Source organism: Schistocerca gregaria, unplaced genomic scaffold (genome assembly GCF_023897955.1).
Source record: "Schistocerca gregaria isolate iqSchGreg1 unplaced genomic scaffold, iqSchGreg1.2 ptg000867l, whole genome shotgun sequence".
NCBI classification, from domain to species: Eukaryota; Metazoa; Arthropoda; class Insecta; order Orthoptera; family Acrididae; genus Schistocerca; species Schistocerca gregaria.
In genome coordinates, this window is record NW_026062229.1 from 33,802 (window position 1) to 49,398 (window position 15,597).

General features: G+C 47.7%; 3 protein-coding genes across 3 annotated transcripts; 1 reads left to right on the forward strand and 2 right to left on the reverse strand.

The window, feature by feature from the left end:
* The first annotated feature begins 311 nt into the window (after positions 1-311).
* LOC126323715 (uncharacterized) lies at positions 312-1,790 on the forward strand. The gene is made up of 2 exons (XM_049994707.1): positions 312-330; positions 586-1,790. The coding sequence occupies exon 2, from the start codon at positions 723-725 to the stop codon at positions 1,788-1,790; it is 1,068 nt and encodes a 355-aa protein (XP_049850664.1). The 5' UTR covers positions 312-330; positions 586-722.
* Positions 1,775-7,578, reverse strand: LOC126323716 (uncharacterized). Its single transcript, XM_049994708.1, has 2 exons — positions 7,492-7,578; positions 1,775-7,130 (listed from the first exon to the last, which is right to left on the reverse strand). Exons 1-2 carry the CDS (start codon positions 7,576-7,578, stop codon positions 1,857-1,859), a joined length of 5,361 nt encoding a protein of 1,786 aa, XP_049850665.1. The 3' UTR covers positions 1,775-1,856.
* Positions 7,579-11,200: 3,622 nt separating this feature from the next.
* Positions 11,201-13,190, reverse strand: LOC126323753 (eukaryotic translation initiation factor 5-like). The gene is made up of 3 exons (XM_049994751.1): positions 13,020-13,190; positions 12,861-12,942; positions 11,201-12,349 (listed from the first exon to the last, which is right to left on the reverse strand). The coding sequence occupies exons 1-3, from the start codon at positions 13,113-13,115 to the stop codon at positions 11,403-11,405; spliced, it is 1,125 nt and encodes a 374-aa protein (XP_049850708.1). The 5' UTR covers positions 13,116-13,190; the 3' UTR covers positions 11,201-11,402.
* Between the last annotated feature and the right edge of the window lie 2,407 nt (positions 13,191-15,597).

A 15,597-nucleotide genomic window follows, 5' to 3' on the forward strand; every position in this document is an offset into this window, starting at 1 on the left:
TGTATTTTTTTTTTTTTTTGACCGTGGTTCTTGGCAAGTTTGAGCCTCAGGACATCAATTGTTCACCTAGATACATTTGAGGGGAAAAAGGAGAGAGTCTGCCTGCACGACATACATTTTTTTGGCGGTCGCTTTGCCAGATTTATGTAGTCGAGGGTCCGAAAAACTCTGTACAGAATGGGTTGTGTATAGAGAAGATACTTTTGTGCCGAGAACGCACATCATTTTTTCCTCTACTACATGGTAAAGAGCGTGCAATCTGATCGCACTTGCCCTAACAGTGGAACAGTAAAATGCTTAGATTGCAGAAAATAGAGTTCGATACTTTATGTATGTCTGCCCCTTTCTCTGTTCTGTAGTCCAAATGCGCGTTTATACGAAGTATGGTGAAAAAAGAAGAAAAATAGGAGGGGAAGCCTGATCGTAAATACTAACGGCCGTTTGCGGGAGGAGAGGAGGAAGCGTGCGGCCTTTCGCCCGACTGCGTTTCGTTATGAAAAATGATATTAAACTTGTCACCGTGGGACGTGGATATGATGCAACGTACGCAACCTGCCAAAAAAATAAAACCTATTCTATTTGCAGACGGTACGAGGTGATAGGTTTTGTTGTCATGGGGTTGAACGCGTTTGGTGGAGTGAGGAATTACTGAAGTCGGACATTGGGGGACAGGAAAAGCGAGAGAGTGTGTGGAGTTGGGGTTTCCGCCGGAGGTATTGACGATGGGTCATGACGAGAGGTTGTTTGTGAGCGGTGGCGGTGGCCCTAGCGCGGCAGGCGTGCCAAATAGGTTGGTGGAGTGTCGAATGGACAAAGACAGAGTCAGAATAAGAGTGGAGGCGGTGTATGACACGGGAGAATCGCCGATAATGTCTATGGCATATCACCCATCGGAAGATCGCCTGGCATGCGGTGTGGATGATGTGTGTCACGTGTATGCGGTGACAAGAGACGGATTAGAATGGGAAAAGAAGGTGGTGACGAGTCTCGAGGATGGAGAATATCAGAAGTGCGTTAGGTTTAAACCGGACGGAAGGGACATGGTGACATCTGGAACAGATGGCATGGTGAAAATTTGGCCGTTGCAAGATAATGGGGTGAAAAGGACCATCAATGCGCACAAGTGTGCGGAAACTGATTGGGACAAGGAAACGATCGACCTGGACGTGACAAACAAGGTTGTGCTGACAGTAACAAAAAATGCATGCAAGGTTTATAAATACGATGAGGGATACATGCTAGAGAGCTTGCCAAGGGAGGCGGAATGCTATTTTCGAGGGGCTAAGTTTTCGCCAGAAATATCTGAGGTGGTTGACTCTATGCCGCGGTACGTCTATACTTGTGAATACAAGCCCTTGACGAAGATGTGGATCAAAAGATACGAAACAAATAAATGGACATGCGAAAAGGGGTTGGCCGTTCAATTCGCAAAGGACCACCCGACTTCTTTCTGTCTGAGTCGGAATGGGAAGTTGTTAGCAGTTGGGACTGCAGAAGGGTTCATTCGAGTTTACGACGCCTCGTCGATGCAGGAGATGGCAAGAGTGAGCGTCCATCGCTTCTATATACCTGATATGGTCATATTAGAAGCTGGTTCTGGCATTTCTTCCGGCTCTTTTCGCACGAGCGCAACATGCAAGATTGCATCAGTTTCTGGAGACGGCACGCTTAAGCTAACTACGGTCAAGATGAGGGGCGTACGCACTTGGACACTGGCCTTCTGGATAGCGGTGTTTGTCACGTGGATACTCTGGTTTTTTGGAGCCGAGTTTCGGGACTTCTATAAATAAAAGGGGATGAATACGCGGAGGGATTGCCTGTTTTTTTCTGCAGGAGAATGGCTAAGTTCGGTATAACTAGGAAGTGGGGGAATAAGATGAAGAAGGAGAGTAAGCCGGGGAGGAGGAGTCGCGGGATGGCGAGGTAGGGGGATAGCTTGTATAAGGGGATGTATGGGGATAACTCGGTGAGGTGGGTGAGTAAGAGGGAGAGGTGGGAGAGTAAGAGGGAGAAGTGGGAGAGTAGGAGGGAGAAGTGGGAGAGTAAGAGGGAGAGGTAGGAGAGTAAGAGGGAGAGGTGGGAGAGTAAGAAGGGGACGTGGGAGAATAGGAGGGAGACGTGGGGGAATAGGAGGGGGACGTGGGAGAATAGGAGGGAGACGTGGGAGAATAGGAGGGAGACGTGGGGGAATAGGAGGGAGACGTGGGAGAATAGGAGGGAGACGTGGGGGAATAGGAGGGAGACGTAGGGGAATAGGAGGGAGACGTGGGAGAATAAGATGGTGACGTGGGAGAATAAGATGGTGACGTGGGAGAATAAGATGGTGACGTGGGGGAATAGGATGGTGACGTGGGGGAATAGGAGGGAGATGCAGGAGAATAGGAAGATGGGGAGGTGGGGGAGTAAGATGGGGAGGTAGGGGGATAGGATGACGGAGAGGTAGGGGAGTAAGAAGATGGGGAAGTGGGAGAGTAGGAGGGGAAAGAATGAGGGTAGGCTGGAGATCCGGGGGCATAGAAAGAAGGAGAGCTGGAATATACGTCGTTTGAAATCGATTGGGAATATCCATATCCAGGTGAAGGACTTTGAGGCGATGTTGGATTCTGAGGTATAGGTGACAAGGCGCCGACGTAGGGAGACATGACATTACCAGTCGGTGACGAAACGGGCGTGGTAGTGGGATCGTATAGGTTTACATTGGATAGTTTGCTGGAGTGCATTTCGTTGAAGCCGAAAGACAAATAGTCCATGAAGTTGGATGCTTGGGAGGGGTGGGTATTGAGTTGAATGACGACAGCGTCTTTCAAGAGCTTGTCATTGAGGTAGAGATCGAACATGCCGGTGCCAATTGGTGCCGTGTTCCCGACCATGATGTTTTCAGAAACGCCTCGAATAGGGTCGTTTTCAGCATAGATGGCAGCTTTGGTGAGAATATCTTGAGTTTCTTCGAACGAGCATCGCATGAGTGGTCCCGTGCCTCGTCGGTTGATGCCGTGTCGAGTGATGGCCATTAGGTGTCCGCGATAGGTCATAGAGTCGACAAGGAGGGCGATGTGGCGGTGGTTGACATATCCGCCGTCGAAGCTGAGGATTTGTCTGATTTCGTTGAGCAATGCATTTCTGGCGCCCTCAATGCCGAGGACTTGGAGGATTTCGACGATGCAATTGGAGTAGGTGAGAGTGGGGTTGACTTTGGGGCAGGCGATGGTTTCCAGAAGGTTGTTGCCTTCGGTCTCTAGAACCCATTGTTTGCTTTCGCGATAGCCGCCTTCTGGATCGAAGTAGGGCAAGGGCTTCTGGTCCATAAAGACGTGACCGATGCCTTTGATGCCGCAGAGTGGGTATTCGAGCATGCGTTGCTCGAGCGCGCGCATGAACTGGTATCCTTTTTCTTGATCGCTATCCCAGTCGCCACTGCTGCCGTCGTCTTGGTCAGCGCCGCGGTCGTCAGAGTCATAGTCGCTGGGGTCTTTCATGATGCGGATGTGCATGACGAGGTCTTCGGCGTTGTCGTTGGAGACGATGCACACGGATTCCCCGTTGGTCCACTCGTTGACGAGTCGCTTCAAATGGTTCATGCGTAGCTCTTTTTTAGGCTCCATGACAACGCGGTCGAATTCGAGCCGCAGGAGCCAAGGAGACACCTTCTCGATAACTTCGTCGTCGTAAATCATGCTGTTGAAGGACACAAGCGCTCGGTCTTCCTCAATGACGGTGTTGAGAGGATCCGGATCGTACCAGATTTGCGTCTTCTTGACGATGTCGCGCAAAACGACGTACTCGATGAGCTGGACGGCGCTGTTGACGGAGTCTCGGTCGAGGTCCTGAGGCAGGTAGACGGTCATTCCGGGCGTCTTCGGGTTGGCAGCGACGTTGATGAGCTCGCGAAGTCTGGGAACCCCGAGGGTAATGTTCTTGCCAGAATAGCCGGCAAAGTGAAACGTGTTCAGCGTCATTTGAGTGGCGGGCTCACCTATGGACTGGGCAGCGACGACTCCGACCATCTCTCCCGGGTGAACCAGACATTGGTTGAATCGACGTCGAATCTCTCCAATCAACCAATTGAAGGCAAAGCGGTTGAGGCGGTAGCTCTGCAACACGCGCTTGGACCCCAGCGTCGATCGGAGGTGAATCGCGAACAGCGTGGTCGCGTTTTCCCGAATTTCTTCCGCATACTCGTCCATGCCTGGAACGACGTGAAGACTGGCGCACAAATGGCGCACGCGCTCCACGATTTCCTTGGGGTCCAGGTCGCTCGGGCGCTTCTCTCGATCCTCCACCATCTGCTGAGCCGTAATAATCAACCTCACCAAGTTAATGGGCAGGGGCCACGTATCGTGCCCGGTCGGGAACAGGTGACGGAGCACCTCGCGATCGTATCGAATCTGCTTCCATTCCTCGTCCAGGATCGCAATCGTCTCCGTGTCCGTTCGTAGCAGCTCCAGCTTGTCGTCCTCGAGCGTGTTGTGACCCAGAGACAAATGTATGTCAGTAAAGTCGTATTTGAACCGCTTCTCCAACTCCTTGTTGTTCATCCGCATGGAGTCGAACTTCTGGCTCTCGACGCCCACGGAGTCCATCCCATCCTCGCCGTACACGAACTGGATGATGTCTCCAATCGAGTTTCGCACCGTGCCGTCGTATTGGACAGCAACGTCCTCCATGGCCTTGACGAGCCGACGCTGAATATACCCCGTCTCTGAAGTCTTCACCGCCGTGTCGATGAGACCCTCGCGACCGCCCATCGTGTGAAAGTAGAACTCCTGAGGAGTCAGACCGCGCAAGTAGGAGTTGGCCACGAACCCACGACTCTCGGCTCCCAAGTCGTTCTTGGTGAAGTGGGGCAACGTTCGCTTGTTGAATCCGAAAGGAATGCGAGACCCCTCTACGTTCTGTTGGCCGACGCAGGCGATAATCTGAGATATGTTTATCGTCGATCCCTTGGAGCCACTTTTCACCATGTTGTTGATGTTGTTCCCGCGAGACAAGCTCTGCTGGGCCTGCTTCCCGGACTTGTCCGTCGCCTCATTCAGCTCTTTGTTCACTTTCTTCTCGAAGTTCTGCATCAAAGTCAAGCCCGGACTGCGCTCCAGGTTGTTCTTTTGCAGCTGCATGATCAGATCGCCCAGCTTACCCTTCGTCTCTGTGATGATCTTGTTGATCGACTGCATGATCGTCTCGTCGGCAATCGTGTCGGAGATACTGATTGTGTATCCGCGGTGCAGCAGCCAGTAGTTCACGACGCACTGGGCGGTCGACAACATTGCCTTGGCCGCCTCGGGGCCGTGGTCCTTCCAAATAACGTGAACCAGACCGCCCTCGCTCGTACCCAGCGTCTTCTTGTCCAGAATTCCGGCCAGATGCTGGCCTTGAATCACGATCACCTCCGTGTCCCCAGGAGTGATATCGCCCTTGAAATCCTTGGGGTGCTGACTGGACACGCTCCGCAAATTCACGTTCGGCAACACGAAGGAGAAAAGCTGCTTTCCCGTCCACAACTGCTTCGGCTTCAGGACAGCTGGAACAGGGAGCTTCCCGTTCCAATCGTCCAGCCACATGCACAGGTTCATCACCATGTCCTTCTCCAAGAAGACGTCTCGGCTCGTAAATATGCTGCAGCCCAACAGCGTGTCCTGCACCAACCCAATCACCGGACGGTTCGCCTTCGGCGTGATAATCTGCTTCGGAACCGCCATGATCTCCAGCAACTCCGCCTTCGACTCGAGAGATTGGGGCACGTGCATGTTCATCTCGTCTCCGTCGAAATCCGCGTTATAGGGGGTAGTCACAGACAAATTCAGGCGAAAAGTCTGGTAGGGCATCACGCGAATCCGATGGCACATCATCGACATTTTGTGAAGCGACGGCTGACGGTTGAAAATTACTAAGTCCCCATTCTGCAAGTGACGCTCCACGACGTCTCCGTACTTCAAAACCGGATTCCGCTTTACCCTCAAGTCCCATCGGAGAGTCTGGTTGGTCTGGTGGCCCGAAATCAAGAACAGAGCGCCAGGATACGTGTCCGCACCGTTGTCCACTAATTCCTGCATCCGTCGCATGTTCAGGGGAGTCACCACCTCCGGAATCGTCATCTTCATGGCAATCTTCAGCGGAACGCCCAACTCGTCAATCATCAAGTTCGGGTCCGGCGTAATCACCGAACGAGCGCTGAAATCCACTCGCTTCCCCATCAAATTTCCTCGAACTCGCCCCTCCTTCCCCTTAATCCGCTGTTGGATAGCCTTCAGCGGTCGACCACTAGCTCGCTGCTTGGACTGAGACATGCCCGGTATCTCGTTGTTGACATAAGTAGCCAAATGATATTGCAGCACGTCCTCGTACTCCTGCTGAAGGTGCATCGGCAACCCATTCTCCTTTTGAGTGCGCAAGACGTTGTTGACCTTAATAATGTCACTCAACTTGAACGTCAAGTCATCGATTCCCCGCATAGACCCCGTGCTCTTCACCGAAGGACGCATGTGAGGCGGCGGGACAGGAAACTTCGTCAGCACCATCCAATCCGGATGCGCATATCGAGAATCAAACCCCATCAACTCGTATTCAGATGCCCTGATCCCACGCAATATCTGATACACCTCCATCGCCGACAACCTCTTCTTCTCCTTAGACTTGTCCTTCTCTTGAAATTCCTGGTAAATAATGAAACTTTCTCTAGTGAACTTAGGCTGCTTCTTTCCACATCCATTATGCAATATCCGCGGCTTCTTTCTTTCCATACCGTCCTCCTCGTCCTCTTTCTTGTTTTGATCGCTCATGCACACCCTCCTTAGCCTAGCTAAACTATACATCGCCAAAAACCGGTCGTGCGGGTCCACGATCTTCGACGCCATTACGAACTTCGGGTCATTCGCGTCCACCAACAGCTTGTGGCAGCTGTAACACACACAGCGCAGCACCTTCAAAATGTAGGACATGCAATGATACTGGTACATGGGCGACGCCAGTTCAATGTGGCCAAAGTGTCCTGGACATTCCGTTTCGTCCGACAAACACGTCTCACATTTATAATCTCGAGTTATGGTCCCCAGACGACGGTCAGATAAACTCTGAGGCTTAGGTTGATCATCGTCGTAATCCGGAAGTTTTATTTCCACCACAGACATCCCCTCCTAAAGCGCGTATCGTAAAACCGTCCATTTTTTTATTAGGCATTCTCAGTTTTTTAAATGCACCCTCAATGTAGGTCACACACATCCCCATCACTCAGAACGCGGCGGTTCCTGCGCAACGCCTTCGGACTCCATGAATCCCTCTCTTGAGAGGAGACGCTTACGCTACGAAAGCCCCTCCCCTCAACTCCCTTTTTTGTACACCTCTCCCCCCATTAGACCCCCTCTCTAGCAGTTAACGAGCAACGACACGTGTATCCGTCGCTCTCTGCTATCCAAAATAACCCCTGCCTTCTCGAAAAACCTTTCCCTGCTCTTTCCTACCGAGAATTCTTCATCCCTTGTCGCTTCAATTACGTACAATTTCTTCTGGGCTAAGCAAGCTAAACTGCACCTGCCTTATCTGCTTCAAGGGCACGCTAGAGCGCACCGAATTTTCCATATGCATGTTGACTTGTAAAAAGAGCATTACCGCGTGAGTTAGCAGACGCAATTACACTCTTGTGCTGAGTACACACAAAGGCACAGCACAAGCTTCGCAGCCCTCTGCCGAACACCAACGCCCTCGCTCAAAAAATGCGCTCTCATCTCGCTCACTCCTCGGCTCTGTGTACCGCGACATAATATCAAGCCTAGCAAAAAAAAACATACTTTAAAGTACATATAGCGAAACGGAATTTTAGATCAGCGCCCAAGACTTTCAAAATTTGTCCTTAAGGTCACGTTCTAATAAAGAAGAAACCAACAAGCGAACAAAACGTGGCTGCCTCGCGGGAAACCCTCACAAGCACGAGCCTTTCCAGAAAAAAAATATTTCCAACGTCACTTGCTGGACTGGATAACTCTAGTTGAAAATCAAAAGAGGACCGGTTGAGGAAAAAAAACTTCCGTAAGGGATCTGCACGCAGAATCGACTGATAAAACTGTTGAAAACGCCATTGAAATTTATTTTTTTTTATAATTCCATAAGTCCACTAAAAGTACTTTTTTAGGTACGTACGTCTTTTGCTAAGTGCATCCTCGAATACGAACGCTCGGATGTGACATCGACCCCCCACCCACTGCGATGTAGCAAGCCGAATCTCAAAACAGGCGAGGACTCCCATGCATACAGAAACGACGTATCCCAAGTTTAAAAATTGAGACGACTTCAGATTTACCGACGGGGGACGGAAACGATTTGAGACGTCTTCGTGTTTTTTCGAGGTAAGAGGTGGACAGGGATTTTCTCATTTTTGGTACAGAATAGCTGTCACCTTACACAGAGATGCAAGGCCAGTCTCACGATGAACAAGTGCGCAGGCGAAAGCCGAAAAACAATACTACAAAGCCTATTGTTGAGAGAGTGAGGCAGGATCGCGGACGTAACAACTTACAAATTTTGATAGGCCCGATAAGAGGAAACGCTCTTCGAAGCGTAGAATGGGTTTGTGTATCTCTCTTGTCGACTACGGAAGTGCCAGTAGTGTCTGGGTTTTTTTTTTTTTAGAGGACAAGGAGGGTCGGCGAGAGTTTGAAATTCCTTGATTCAGAAGGTCTGCTAGTCTCTGGCAATTTTGAGCCGCCTTGGCTTTGAAGCGAAAGAGCGTCCGCCTCAGCAACGTTTCGAGTCAGAAAGTGCGCAGGAGTGCAAAAAAAAAACGCGTTCTATGAAGAGAGTGCTAGGTTAAGAAATGCAATTGAATAAACCCAGGACGGTGTGTATATAAATTGATAAGCAAGGCGGTTTGAAAAAGAGCCCTAGCGACAGATTGCAAGCTTTCTGTGTGAGATGTAAGGCTTAAATTTTTTGAAGAAGGTGGTAAAAGAAGTGCCGTGCACAGAAGCACAATTTGAACAAGCAATGAAAACAATAAATGAAGGGTGTGGCAACGGGTCTTTTGATGTTGACAGCTTTGGCAGTGGTAAAAGCAGAATTCGATGTAGCCCGAAAGATTGAAACCCTAGGATGGACTTATCATTCTGGACATTTCTTTTTATACACAAGAAATTATCTGAGCCTTCATCGAGCAAAAAAAAGACTGCGATGCTCTCTTCTTTAGCCAGAGTCACGTGTTTTTTTGTGCGCGCTTGAACTCTGCCAAATGCTATCGTTACCCTCAAACTTTGAAACTCGGTCTTCTGACCGCGTTCGATAAAGCCACAGCGATTTTCTGCTTCCAACGAAAAGCCTTATCTAATACACGCTCGCCATACACGGCACGCGAGACAAATTGAATTGCTTCGAGTGCCTTTTCCCCCTTCTCAATCTAAGAGGGCGCCTCAAACAACCAGATCCGCGTTGTCAGAAAACAGGCTCAATATCTCGAGTTTTGGACCTTTTTAGGTGCCGCTCGAGTTTATAAACCAGACGCTTTAGCAGCCTAGAGCAACCGTCTAGTACGGTGTACATCCCATCTCATAGCCTTTCCGGTAGAGGGACAGAAGGCCTGCGCTTCTTTCAGCATCCTAAGGTTTCTTGATAAAAAGGGAAAAAAATAGGTGTCTTTTCGTCTCGTGCTTATATTTTTAATGCTAAATGCCTTCTGGGCAGTATTTGAATTGCTTCATTTCTTCATGCTGCCAAGTACTGAGAGAGATACCTCTCCTTCAAAGAAGAAAAGATGTCGTGGGCTGGCCTGTACAGACAAGGAGGCCACGCAAATCACTACTCGGCTAGATCTCGAGCTTCCAAAAATTTTTTTCGATTCTGACGCAGGTAACGTATTCGCAATAAATACAACATACACGTGCCCCCTCGTGCCCCCACATCATAGAGAGCCTTTTTGTGTCAACACTCCTCGGTCAATTAGACTTAATTTTGCTCGCAATATTTATAGAAATACAAAAATTAGCACAAGAAATTGCAAAAAACAGCGGAAGACTTCGCACTCTCCCTGTTTCACCAGGGAGCTGGCCGACTCACATTTACATTTCAGGTATGCGCATTCTCAAACGTTAGGGGCTTCTGCCATTGCACTTGACATAGAGGGGATAGCTTTCGATGCTCTATATGAAGAGACAATTCTTCTTTTGAACCATCCGCGGAAGAGATATGATTCGGACAGGATGGCATGTTTGAAAAAAGTTCAAGCACGAGGGAGAGAAAATCCTCGCAGAGGCAAAAAGGCGTGATGACAGGTTCCTGACATCGCCCTTTGAAAACACCTATCTGCGAAAGGTTGGTGTTTTCAAGAGGTATTTTTATGTGAAGGCATGTCGAAGACAATGCTGCACTAAATTTCCAATTATTCAGGGTCAAATGATTTGCTAACTTTGGTTCGAGTTCAATTCGATGATCGAACTAGTCTAGAAGCGATAGATGCGCTTATAGATCGATGCCTGCGAGAATCCAAGGAGAAAACCTGGACACGTTTCTCTGCCGAAGAGTATCATATTAGTTTGTGTCGCACATTTGCATTGCGCCACCACCAAATTGATGCCTTTTTGAAGAGGCTCGGTAAAGAACTCGAAGAGGTGGTCGTAGATGACTATGAATTGGAGTTTGATAGCTGGAGGTATTTTGTAAATGAGCAGAAGTGCACCTCATTTTTGAGCCTCGTGGTAGCCGAGGGCAGCTTTAGACAGACGATCTTGAATATTGTCCGTAGAGTCAACGTTGTGATGAACTTGTATGGACATATGGAATATTATGAAAATCCAGTTCCGCATATATCCCTCGCATGGACTCCAAAAGATGTGGTCAGTGGCGCGGAGGAAGAGAGGCTTCAAGGAGTATTAGACAAAAGTATAAGCTGTGCGAGTTTAGAAAGCGTATACTGCAAAGTCGGGAAGAAGACAAATATATACTCTCTGAGGGATAGATAATCAGCTCTTTAGTACTGCATATACGTGGCATATGTCTCGCACGCCTTCTATTAGCGATATGCTCTTCAAACAGAACGTCCAAGCCGGAACGATGAATTGATATCAAGAGGTCAAAAGGCCCTCTTTCTTTTTCTTGATTTCTGGAAATCGATGCGCACACTCATGTCGCTCTCTTGTCTAAAGAGCATATGTCTCTCTGATTTTTGGTTACAAAAAAAGATTACTAAGAGCTGTTGTGCATTTACGCGTAACAAGAAAAGGACCAGAAAAGCTGGATGGAAGGAGAAGAGACCTGTGGAAACCCCTCACTAAATGACATTCGAGCTGAATTGTCCATTCAAATTAACATAAAGTTTTATCTGAGAGGAGAAAGAAAATACATAGCATTGGATAATATGGATTTCAATACAATACAAGAAACAAAACTCGATGGTATCGATTCAAAAATAACATGTGATAGAAACTCTATTCTTCTTCCTCCTCTTCCGCAGTGGAGAGCCAGTCGACAAATGGCTTAGCCTTTTCCCTAATGCTTTTAGACAGGGCGAGATCTATCTTTTTAGCAGGGTTTTTGTACCACTTGATGATCGTTTCTTCTTCTAGAATATCCTCGTCGTAAAACAAAGAAAGAATTCTGGAAACTTTGTTAATGACAGAGACGTTGTTTCGGCAGAGACATTCTAGACAATAGAGGACGCATTTCTGATCCAACTTGGTTTTGACAAACAGCTTCAAAATAGGGGCCTTCTCGGGTATTTGGTTGCAGATATTCTCATTAAAGAAAATGCCAAATATAGCCATTATGACGCTGGAATCTTTCCAGGAGTTGCTACTAGCAATTGAATTCACTTTGGCTACAATCTCGGCACTATTCGGAAGCGGGACTTGAGAGAAAAATTTGGTCAGGTCATCTATAGGATCGACTGGTGTGCTATCCGATTCCTTATTGCCGAGCATCTGCCTTCTTCTGATTTCTACTGATTCAGGAGTCGTATCGAGCTCCCATTTCTTCTCGAATTCATCGTCAACAAGTGCGGATGCCGTATCAGATGGATCCAGATCATAGTCAAGTCCCGTCTCCTCACTTTGTTGAATGCGTTTGTTTTCTTGCATCTGCGTTTGTTTTAGCTTCGGTGGTAAATTCTTCAATATGTACGAAGCCAGCCGGTGTCTCATGTCGACGCTACTCAGCTCTCCGCATGCAAGACACCTCAGATCGATCTGGTTGTTCTTAACCTCCATCGCCGTCTCGGGATTTCCACACCGTTTGCATAATAAAAACTTGTCGATGAAGTCGTCTAACAGACGAGCCAAAAACTCTTGATCATGTCGACCGTTCACAAGAAATGTGTTTCTTTTAGGCACAATGCTGGTCTGTGTTCCAAGCTCGTATCCAAGAAATTTGGTCGTATCTTCGAAAAGCAAATTGTTAGCCTCGTTCCTTACGTAACATCAATACATGCACGCATCACCCTCCTCCAGAACGGCCCCACACGCCTTGCGATCACTCCGCGACACGCCGCATGTAACGCGCGTGTAAATTCTGTACACATTGCTCCCCTCTCACACAAATGAAAAAAATCCCCCACTAGTGCGCGTCTCTACACTCTCTAGGTCGTCCTCGCGGACCTTCTCTCGGTCCAACTTCCTCGATTATTCCCAAGACGCGCATTAGGCAGTGTCTCCACGTGCCTAGCTTCTCCAAAAAGACCTGATCCACTCAAGTCCCAGGAGAGACAAGTGAACATTGTTTCTTCGACCTCTCAATCATGTTCCTACAAAAAACCTTATAGGCTTGGCCACAACCTCGGCTCCGACGGCAACGGCACCACTCCTCATATATACATACATATACATATATATACAGACACATGCACACACATAACACACAAACGCAGGTATATGCCAACACAAACGACATACAAGACGGAGGGCGGTTCAATGCAGCGGCAATTTCCATCATGTTTTCAATCCTAGTCTTAACTCCGTTTCCGCGCCCCTCGACCTGTTATTGTTTTATGGGATCGGAGTCAGTCGGCCGTGAGACAAAAAGAACAATAAGGGGGAATGATAACCACATACCTTAGCCTTCAATGCAGGCATTTTGTATCTATAGAACTCATCTACAACACTCCTGGGTATATTTACCATTCCCGCGACCTTCGGTGGGAGAGACATTTTTATCACATCAAAGAACCAAAGACTAAACTATTTTTTTTGTCGTTCTTTAAATAGATTAAATGACACCAGAATGAACTGAACGCTCTAGTCTGAAATACTTATATAGGACACAAGAAAAAAACTCCCGGTGGTAGGGCAGTGGATAGCATAATACAAAGAGCAAAAGAAAGGGGAAGATGATGAGCAGCACAGTGAACACAACTTTTTTTTGAGATATTGAAAGATAACAACCCTCTTGCGAATGTGGTCTTGTTAGCTTTCTCTATCTGGATAATTGGTCGAAGATTCTCACCTCCCTCTATTTTCAGACCTAAAAAACGCGCAGCATACACACATCATCGAATCTTTTCTCCTACCTTTCTTTTATTTCCCCCCTTTCATAGGCCTCCTTCTCGAAAGAGTTTTCAACGGGTTCTTTTCACGTACGGGAGAAAACGTCTTATGTGTCAAAGAATTCTCAGCGGATTGATTTTGGATCTTATAAAGAAAACGTTTTTTCTCCTCCTTACCGTATGCATCTCAAATCTCGATCAGACCTCTGAAGTCAGTCTATCCGTTCCTTCAGCTCAGACTCAGTCTCCTTTTACAAAATCAGCACGATGGCCCAATGAAGACAGAAAGAAAATTTTTTTGCGATTACTTTTTGGCTGGTGGAATCAATTTATAGGGTGCACTCACTGCGTTTTACTCTTTCCAGACTCAGAATTAAGCATTTAAGCTCATATCACGCTCTAAAATCAAAAAATTTTTATCACCTCTTCTCAATCTTGTTTCTCATAAGGTATATATGTCGATATGCCTAGCTTGTGGATGAACCTGCTTTTCCGCCGAACTTTCTCGCGAAATCGACGCTGCTTCTCAACTACCCCCCCAGATCTTGTCAATGCTTCAGGCCAACGACCATCACACGTCGAGCATTTCGATGTTCTTGTCGTTGGTGGGGGCCTGGTCGGAGCTTCGGCTACCTGTTCCATTGCTTCTACGCCAGAACTCTCGCATCTCAAAATAGGTCTGATAGAACCTTCTTCTCAGCTTCTTCGCTCAGATCGTGCTTACACACATGAAAAACGACTACCTGATCTTAGAGTCTTATCAATCTCTCCCGCTAATGCAGACTTTCTTAAAGGTACTCAATATCCATCCCGCCTATCTCCCTTACTTATTTTGTCATACTCACTAATACCAATCCCTCTTCTCAACCCTAATTCTTCGCACTTCATTTTTTTATCGAAAAAAAAAACTATTGCTTTGTTAGATATCGGCGTCTGGAAATTCCTCCAATTGGGTGATGAAATAAACTCCCTATCTCAAACACCCAGTTCCACCCCTTCCTCAACTTCTTCCGCCACCATCATCCCAGGTGTACCAGTTCCTTTCCTCGACATGCATGTCTCCTGTTATGATTCTAAATCTCATTTCCTCTATTTTCATCATTCTACGCTTCCGTCTCCCTGTCTCGGATACATCGTCGAAAATTCCTCTCTTCAACGCGCCCTCTACCACAGACTCTCTGAACTTCAATCTACCAACGATCTCCATATAATCTGTCCAGACCAACTCGTCCTCTCCCCCTCTACTTTGATTCATTCCCCACCTACTTTCACGCACCTTCCCACACCTCCTCTCTACCTTACCACTAAAAACGGACACACATTCTCCACTCAACTTCTTGTCGTAGCTGACGGTTCTGGTAGCCCTATCCGAAACCACCTCTCTATTCCCACCGTCGGCTGGTCATATCACCAAGCAGGTCTCGTCTCCATTCTTCAACATGAATCCCCTAATCATACCGCCCGACAAATGTTTCTCGATGACAGCATCCTCGGTATTCTGCCACTCTGGGACACCTATAGTGCCGCCATCTGGAGTCTTCCTCTGCCTCTCGCCGACCAATATCTCTCTATGCCTGAATCTACCTTCGTCTCTCATATCAACGAAATTATGACTCATTCCACCCATCAATCGCCATCTCCCTCTCTTTCCTTATTCGGTTCTCTCCTACCTCAACTCTTCCCTGCTGCCTCCTTTCTTACACCGCCCCCTTGGCCTATTGTAATCGCCTCCCCATCCAAACGCGCCACCTTTCCTCTTCATTACAAACACGCCACCACGTACATCGACAATCGAATCGCGCTCATCGGCGATTCAGCTCATACCATTCACCCACTCGCCGGTCTCGGATTTAATCTAGGACTCAAAGATGTTGTCTCTCTAACACGCATCCTTGCCCTCAATTCCTTCACCGGACAAGACATTGGGTCTGCTTTAACCCTCCAACAGTATGAAAACGAAAGAAAATTTGACAACCAACTTACCTCCATCACCGTAAACACTTTGTACAAGCTGTTTAGGGTTAGTTCTCCGTGGCTAAAGTATGCTAGAGCAATCGGCATGGACATAGTCAATTACTCTAACCTAAAACAAATTTTTCAAAAAATCGCTACAGGGTTTGATTAATTATTAAAACGGCTATTTTCAA